This window comes from Echinops telfairi, unplaced genomic scaffold, assembly GCF_000313985.2.
Source record: "Echinops telfairi isolate 266 unplaced genomic scaffold, ASM31398v2 ScPeMD7_5;HRSCAF=22, whole genome shotgun sequence".
Taxonomy (NCBI): Eukaryota; Metazoa; Chordata; class Mammalia; order Afrosoricida; family Tenrecidae; genus Echinops; species Echinops telfairi.
The window spans coordinates 23,938,920-23,947,657 of record NW_022103901.1 but is presented as its reverse complement, the minus strand read 5'-3'; the positions used below and the strand labels follow the sequence as shown (position 1 = coordinate 23,947,657).

Genomic DNA, 8,738 nt, shown 5'->3' with positions numbered 1-8,738 from the left:
GTGAAAAAAAAAAAAAAGAAACCTTCCTCAGTCTAAAATAACTCAAGTAGTAAGGGAGAGAGCATCCCGTGAACACTTCCTACATAACTGATGCTCTCTCAGTCACCCTAAGCAGACTGACTTTTAACTTGAGACAAGGAAAGAGGCGACAGATACTGATAGTGGGAACTGATGGCCACTTTTCTTCCCTCCTCTATCTGAAGATTTAGTTTAGCCCTGAAACCTCTTCTTCAGCTGCTTAAATAGTAATTAAAAATGATATACGTATTATTATTATCTCCCAATAAATATGTATGTATATTTATTTGGATAAACACACATATGTATATATTTACACATAACCATTGTAACACTAGGACCCAACCAGAGTCTACAAGCTGAGGAGTAGAAGAGCAAATATATTTAATAAGAGAAAATCACATCACACTTTGACATGATTCTTGGAAGTGATGGAGCGTGGGAGTCCCTGAACCACAAATGAAATAAAAAAAAACAAAGAGAATGGAGCAACTTCTCTGCTCTTCATTTCTTTTCTTGACCTGGATTTAAAAACCCAGATTATGACACAAGGTCGAAATGTCCAAATTAGTTTTTAAGGCTGTGGTAGACACCCCCCCCAGAGCAAAACCACCATCATCAAATGTTACTAGAAACAAAAAAGTGTTTAAACAAAATTCTTGAAGGGATCATGTAAATAAGCCACAGCTTTTCAAAACTACAGGTTTGAGTTTTATGTACAAATGAAACACCGCAGCTTACATTTGCCGAATAGGCACTATGTGAAGTTATTTACCTGAAAAATAATCTTATATTCAATTTTCAGAAAAATCACACTGTATTATTGGGAAAATGGGAGTTAGGAAAAAAATAGGGAGGTGTAGTCATTTGCTCAAGGCTTGGGTCTGATTCAAATGTCTGAGCTCTTATCTTCAATTTTGAAAGTAACAGAAAAGGCAAGAAGGAAGAAGGAACGAGATAAAAAGAAAGGGAAGACAAAGGTGGAGAGGGGATTGAAGAGGAAGAGAGAGGGGAAAGAAAATCGTAATGATTTGCTTTTAAACTGAGATTTTAAGGCCAATGACAGGAGGCTCTCTCAATGGGACACCTTTGTAGAAGTCATCTTTCAACACGTGAGACCATTTCTCTGGCCTGTATAGCATAGCACACACATACAATCCTGTTAGGAGCTTGCTTCTCCCCACCTCAGACTTTTCTGCCAGCAGACATCTGCGTGCTGTGTTCTATTCCTACGTCTGATGTCACCATCCAGGACGGGCAAAACAAACAGCCTGGCATTAACTCCCTGGAGCCAGCCTACTGGATGGGGAGTCCTGCCCACCCCTGGAAGGCAGGGATGTATTTTACCTTCATATAAATCACCCAGAGCTGCAGCCAACACTTTATAAGCACAGGACTTGCCGCCCATCGGGTCTCCGACAATCATGAAACCATGTCTTACCAGCATCATCTCGTAGATCTGGGGGCGGGGGGCAGAGACATCACATAAGAAGTAAATATCAAGTAAACCTCCTGAACTACAAGTTAGTCATAACTCCATATGGAAGGTAGGGCCAGCAGGTGAGTCTCGTGGCCATTTCTACATCTGGTGAGCTACAGTCCTTTTTATGATCTATTATTTACGTATTTTTTGATAAATATATGTGCAAGCTTCAGATTATTTAAGCAATTGGACAAAACAAACAAACCTTTCCATCTCACTCATGGTGACACTATGTATGTCAGAGTAGAGCCGCTCTCCATAGAGCTTTTGATAATTATGATCTTTTGGAACTAGATCACCAGACCTTTCTTCTTAGGCACCAATGGGTAGACCTGACTCAACAACTTTTCTGTTAACAGCAGAGGGCTTAACTCTTTGTGTCACCCGGGTAGCCATTTAAGGGACATTAATTTTGGAAGTTGTCAAGTTGAATCTGACTCATGGAGACCCTGTGTGACAGGGTAGAATTGCACACAGAGTCACTCTGTTTGAGTTTTAAACTGCTTTATGGGCATATAATTCATATATCCTATCATTCAATAGCTCAATCACACCAGGAAGAGTTGTACAATCCTCACCACTGCACAGTGTTCTTGGCAGTAAAATCATTATGGAAGCAGATCACTAGGTCTTTGTCCTGCAGTCACTGTGCACTGCAACTGCCAACTGGGCTCCTTATTGAAGAAATGTTGGTCTTGTGTTTGCCTCGGAGTTGACTCTGACTGATATTGACTCTATAGGACAGAGTAGAACTGCCCCATAGTGTTTCTTGGACTAGTCTTTTCAGGATCAGCCTTCCAGGCCTTTTCTCCCCTCCTAGCCATTAGTGGTTTAAACCACCAACTTTTCAGTTAGCAGCCATGCAATTAAGTCTTTCATTCTTCAGGCTCCGTATTGAAGGATTGGAATTGCTATTTCCTCAGCAACTTTCTATGCTTAGCATCAGATGATTTACTCGGATGGTTTCACTTCATCTCCTTGGGTGTCATTAGCCATGTTTGGGAACTGATGGGCACACTGAGTCCAAGACAGGTCAGTTAAGTAGCTTGCCCCAGCTCATCAGTGGTAGAGCCAGGGTTTGAACACAGTCCCCTTCACCTGGAGGAAGACTTATCAACAACCTGCATTATGAAGATGATACAACCTTGCTTGCTGAAAGTGAGGAGGGTTTGCACTTGCCAATGAAGATCAAGGATTGCAACTCAATGTAAAGAAGACCCAAATCTTCACAACTTGACCAATACATAACATGATAAGTGGAGAAAAGATCAAAGTTGTGAAGTATTTCATCATGCTTAGATTCACAATCAATACTCCTGGAAGCAGCAGTCAAGAAACCAAGTGACTCATTGCATTGGGTAAATCAGCTGCACAAGACCTTTTTAAAGTGTAGAAACACAAGGATATTATTTTGAGGACTAAGGTGTGCCTGACCTAAGCCATGATATTTTTATTTGCCTCATGTGCATGATAAAGTTGGACACTCAATAAGGAAAAATTGATGTGTTTGAATTATGGTATACAGATGAGGAATGTTGAAAGTACCAAGAAGTACCAAAGAAGAACAAATCTGTCTTGCAAGACGTACAGCCAGAATGTTCTTTAGAGGCTCGGATGGTGAGACTTCATCTCATATACTATGGACAGGTGAGCAGGAAGGCGCAGTCCCTGGAAGAGGATTATCATGCTTCATAAAGTAGAAGTGCAGTGAAAAAAGGGGAGACCTGTCTCAGTGAGAGAGATTGACACAGTGGCTGCAACAATCAGCTCATGTCTCACAACTGGGAGGATGACTCAGGGCCAGGCAGTATTTTGGTCTGTAGGACATTGGGTCACTATGATTGGACTCCACTAGACATTTTTAGCAAATTTCTCTTCTGTTGAAACATCCCATCTCAGGGTTTAAATACTGTTCTGCCTCAGTAGATGAAAATGTATTTTCTGAGTTAGGCCTTGTGTTGTAAAGCACAAAGGACCTTTAAAACTTAACCTTGACAAGCAATAGCTCCGTGAAAGTCCATTTCTTGACTGATTTGACTGCTCCTCCCCTTACATTTATGTGGAATTATTAGTTTTTCTCTCTCTTTTGACTTGAAAAGCCCCTCAAAGAAAAGGGACACAACAAAAATGAGAATGCAAGGGGGCAGAGACACTAGATTTATGAAAACAGAACAACTAGAACACCTTTTACCACTGTGCCACAGATCCCTTGCATGGCATTTGACATATAACAGGATTACTCTATGAAGAAGGTTTTACAAAAATGATTATTAATCATTTTGAAGAAGGTTTTATTCCTTCTGTTTTGCATAGGGGAGTGAAGTTTAGACAGGAAAATTAAGTTGCCCGATATCCTACAGGAAAAAAAAAGTAATAGTAGTGGGATTTGATACAAAGTCTCTATTAATCCAAAATCTCTTCCTTCTCCAACCTCTTTCTGGAGACTAAAGCAGATGGCATGTAAGGTATCTTGGAGCTCTGGCCTATGATCCAGATAAAGAGCATTTGATGCTTATTTCACTTAATTTTTATTAACATGACACTTTAGTACGGTTTTCTAAGGTCAGGAAGGTAGAAATTTTTGTGGTGGCTTGCCCAGAAGTGCTTCTAATTTTTTTCCTGTGGAAATACCACTTGGTGACTCAGTTACTGGATTTTCAGTGGAAGTATGTGTGTGTATGCTTTATAGTTCAGGGTTTGTCTTTGTGATTGGTTCAGGGACGGTCATGTGAGTTTGTCAGAATGATTCCAACCTAACCCTGGAACTTCTGCTGAAACGACATGGAGAGTAAAGTTTCCTTTTCTTCTGGGCATGAACCTACAAAGGTCTGTCTAAGGTTCCTGGCGTTCCTTTTAAGGATGAAGTTATTGACTGTTTGCTCGCTTTACTTTTTTTTTTAACTCCAAGTTTACAGAATAGCCCATCAGCTTTACATTCCACAATTCATATATATTTTGTATGCATCGCAGCCCCCTCACTGTAGCATCACCTAGCCCACTTCGCCATGTTTCCTACTTCTTGTCTTTCTCCTTTCCTACCTCTCTGAACTTTGTCCGGGGTAAATGCCTACCTTCTGATCTTAAGCGGTTGGTTATAATAACACCAGAGTGAGTTCTGTTCCCCACTGCAAGGTGAACAAGGACCAGGGTCTTGGAAGCCCCACCAGTCTGTCCAACAACTATCTGGTCTCACTAATGATTCAGAGTTCTGTCTCATGTTTGTTTCCCAATAAGAATGAAGTCTTAACGTAGAGAGAGACCAGAAATGAGAAAGAGATGGCTGATGGCATTATCTAAAAACCTGGATTCCACCTTGTCTGAGGCTAGCCTATTTCTTGTTTGCAACCATCCGAATGGATTGCAACTCCATGTAAAGAAAACAAAAATCCTTAAAATTGGACCAATTGCAACATCATGATAAATGGAAAAAAGGCTGAAGTTGCCAAGGCTTTCATCTTGCTTGGCTCCACATTCAATATTCATGGAAGCAGCTGTCAAGAGTCATTGGGTACATTTGCTGCACAAGACGGACTTTGGGCCTCGACTCAAGGCCTCCCTTAACACAAGAACACTTTGTTCTGATAACCTGGGACTCTTTGATACTCACCTTCCCGACAAAATCGCTGAAGACAAAATGGATGCATCAACAAATGTCGTGAAGAGAGCAGATGGTGCCTGGCTAGCAAAAGTGTCTGGGGACTTAAAGGCTCAAAGTTAAACAAGCAGCCCTGTAGCAGGGAAGCAAATAAGTCCACATGAAAGAAGCACACCGGCCTGTGTGATCCAGAGATGTCGACGGGATCAGGTATCCAAAGATCCCAAACAAACAACTGTACTGTTGTGAATAAGGGGGGTTGGAGGGGAGACCCAATGCCCATCTGTAGACAACTGGATATAGCCGCACAGAAGGGTTATAAGGAAGGGGTGATTCAGCAAAGGTGTAGTATAGTACTGACAAATCATACATCATTCCTCTAGCTCCTGAATGCTTCCTTCCTACCACTACCTTGACCCAGTTCTACTTTAAAAATCTGACTAGACCAGAGAACACATATTGGTATAGATAAGAGCTCTCAACACATGGAATTCAGGACAGTAGTGGGAGTAGTGATATCATGAGGATAGGGAGATGGCCGGGAAGGGTGAAGGGGGAAAAAGGGGAACCCATCACAAGGCTGGATATATAGCTCTACCACCAAGGGGACAAATAACAGAAATGTGGGTGAAGGGAGACAATGGGCAGTGTAAGATATGAAATAATAATTATATATATATAATTGATCAAGGATTCACAAGAGTGGGAAGGTGGGGGAGGGAGGGGGAAAAGGAGCTTATACCAAGGGCTCAAGTAGAAAATGCTTTGGAAACCATGATGGCAACATATGTACAAATATGCTTGATACAATTGATGGAATGTTATAAGAGGTGTAAGAGCCCCCAATAAAAGTATTTTAAAAAACCAGCTGCACAAGGTGCCATAAGTCTTTGTAATTCTTGACTTTAGCAAACAGTAACATTCTAGAAGAGTACAAGGTACCAACCTGAATAATTTTTCCAATAAACCAAGGAACTGGCTGGAGTTTCATCTTTTGGATGTTTTTGTTCAGCACTTCCATGAAAATATCATAGTCTGGCTTTGGAAGAACAACTCCAGGAAACAAATCTGATATAATTCCCTATAATCAAGAATACAAGAGAAAGTGAAGATGAAGTGTCAGATATGTGATATCAACATTTTCCTTAAAAAAGACCTAACATTCTCAATGTTTCTTCCACAAAATATAGAATTATAAATGATAACATCCATAAAATGTGACCCTCCTCTGAAGTAATTATAAAAGTCAGCAAATACTTAATGAGGCCATTCTGTCTTCTAGCCCTAGAAATGTACTATAAACTAAGACAGTCATCATTTCTATCTCTACAGAACACCAAGCCTAGTAAAAATAAAATAATAAAAAAGATGGACATTAAAATAATAATAAAAGGAAATGGATTTAATTTGCTAAGAACAGCTACTGATTCCAACAGCAAATGCTATCCAATTATTGAAATCATTTCAATTAAAATCAGGAACTAGACACTGATGTTTGCAGTCACTAATCAAAAACAAGCCCATGCCCATCACGTTGGTTCTGACTTCTGGAACTCCCATGTGTTGCAGAGTCCAACTGTGCCTTCACAGGGTTTTCAAGGTTGTCATAGTTGGGAAGCAAATCACCAGGCCTTTTCTCTGAGATACCTCTGGGAAACATTGAACCTGCTACTTTTTAGTCAGTAGTCTAGCACTTAACAATCTGCACTACCCAAGGACTTCTTGCTGTCACCGTCCTTATATAACATTTGGGGGAGGGTCTTAAGCAACAGGGATATTGTCTAGACATAGAGAGGTCAGATGTTGGGAGGAAGCCAAAGAAAACATTTCCTCTTTAGACGCTGAGCTCCAGCAATTGGCAAGCTCCCACACCACGGCCTTACCTGAAATAGAGGGACATCTTGAGCCAAGAACTTGGCCAAGTTGACATCCAGCAAGGCCCGGAGCAGCAGGACGCTCTCATTCTCCCCCGGGTACTTGAGCTTCAGGTTGCCAGCAGCAGTGAGCACAGACTTGACGGCCCGCATGCCATAGTCGTAGTGGTGCTGGGAGGAGAGCTGCTCGGAGCACAGGCGGTAGGTCGCCACAATCTTCTGGGCGAGACTGAGAGAACAGAGAGAGGCACGCGCACCTCAGAGAGCACGCGGACTCACTCAGCAGACATTTCCAACACTCCTGTTCCTGCCCTTTCAGGAACCAGACTTGCCATGGATGGAGAAGCACTGTCATTGGAAGGTGTCTGACTTTTTCAAAAGTCTTTTTCTAGAATTGCCAGAATGGGCTAAGATAGCATTGCAACACTCTTTCCCAGTTAAGATCCCATAAGGTACGTTCAATGAATTTGTACACAAATATGAATACATGCATACACACAGTACTATGTGTATATACTTTATAAAATTAGCTTATTCCTAACAATTTTGCAGAAAAACAAATCACATATCAGACATTTCAATAGTCCAATCGCATTCATTGCAAGACTTGTGCAATCATCACCACCATCAATTCCAGGACATTTCTTCTTCCTTATAATTTTTGTGATTAGCTTCCCAGTTGTATACATTTTTTTATGTGTATAAATGTACACATGTAGACACACATACATAATATATACTGTAGATAGAATCACATACATGCATACTTTCATATGTCTATTTCATGCTGCCATGTATACATACACATGCATAAGACTTTCGGAAGAATTTATAAAATTACTAAAATTGTAAAATACTAAAGATAAAGACTAACAGAAAATGCACTTTCTTTATTTCTTGAATATTGCTATTTCTTCAATGTCCATGTTTTATTTTTTTAGTGAAGAAAACCAATTCAAAATGGAATATACTCAGCACATAAAACATGTCTACTCGTGTGTACATTTTTTATCTTTCCTTGGGACACAACCAGACCACCTTCCCCAGTCTCGCACGTATGTGAGTGTGGTCATTCTATTGAGTTCTGGCCAATGGAATGAAAATTAAAGGGAAGTATGTCACTTTCACAGCTAGCCCACAAAAGCTTTCTCCATGAGACTCTACATGCTCATGTCTTGTGATCATAAGATACAGGTAATGGGTTCCTGGATCATTCACTGAGAACTGTCCCTGATCAAAAATATCGATTTTGGATTTCTAGTCAGTGAAAAACAAATTTCTTCTATAAGCCATTCGATTTGGAGGTGAGGGTTAACCTAACTAATCTATCTCTACACAGTCCCCTGATGGGGACCTGCTTTATAAAACTGACTTATTATAAAAGCAAAGGGTCTCAGTGCTCACTAGCCCTAAGGGAGGTGCTCGATAAGTGTGTACCATTTGAATAAATAAACTGGATGGTCAAGCCTATGTAATCCAGGCCAACCATAGAAAAAAGGAAATTCCATACTACCGACAGTCCAAGACGATGTCTTGACCATTGTATCGAGACTTTCTATAGTCCCTTAGACAGGGCCAAGGGCCTTGAGAATAAATCTTTTGCAGCAAAAAATCAAGTGATTGTGGCCAAGGCAAGGGCTATGGAATTCAGAATAATCAATGTGAGCTATAAGCTACTTTATAATTAATATTCATCAGTCTTGGTGTGTGTGTTGTACATGCATACACACACACAAAGACACTGATGGGTGTGTGTGTGTGTGTGTGT

The 8,738-nt window shown here is 40.6% G+C and overlaps 1 protein-coding gene across 1 annotated transcript in view; it reads right to left on the bottom strand.

The window, feature by feature from the left end:
- DNAH3 (dynein axonemal heavy chain 3) overlaps positions 1-8,738 on the bottom strand; it is a 210,881-nt gene that overhangs the window by 97,700 nt on the left and 104,443 nt on the right. The window contains exons 33-35 of the mRNA XM_030884374.2: positions 6,980-7,199; positions 6,043-6,177; positions 1,366-1,477 (exon numbers count right to left, since the gene is read on the bottom strand). Coding sequence (XP_030740234.2) covers positions 1,366-1,477; positions 6,043-6,177; positions 6,980-7,199 — 467 coding nt within the window. The remainder of the gene's footprint in view (positions 1-1,365; positions 1,478-6,042; positions 6,178-6,979; positions 7,200-8,738) is intronic.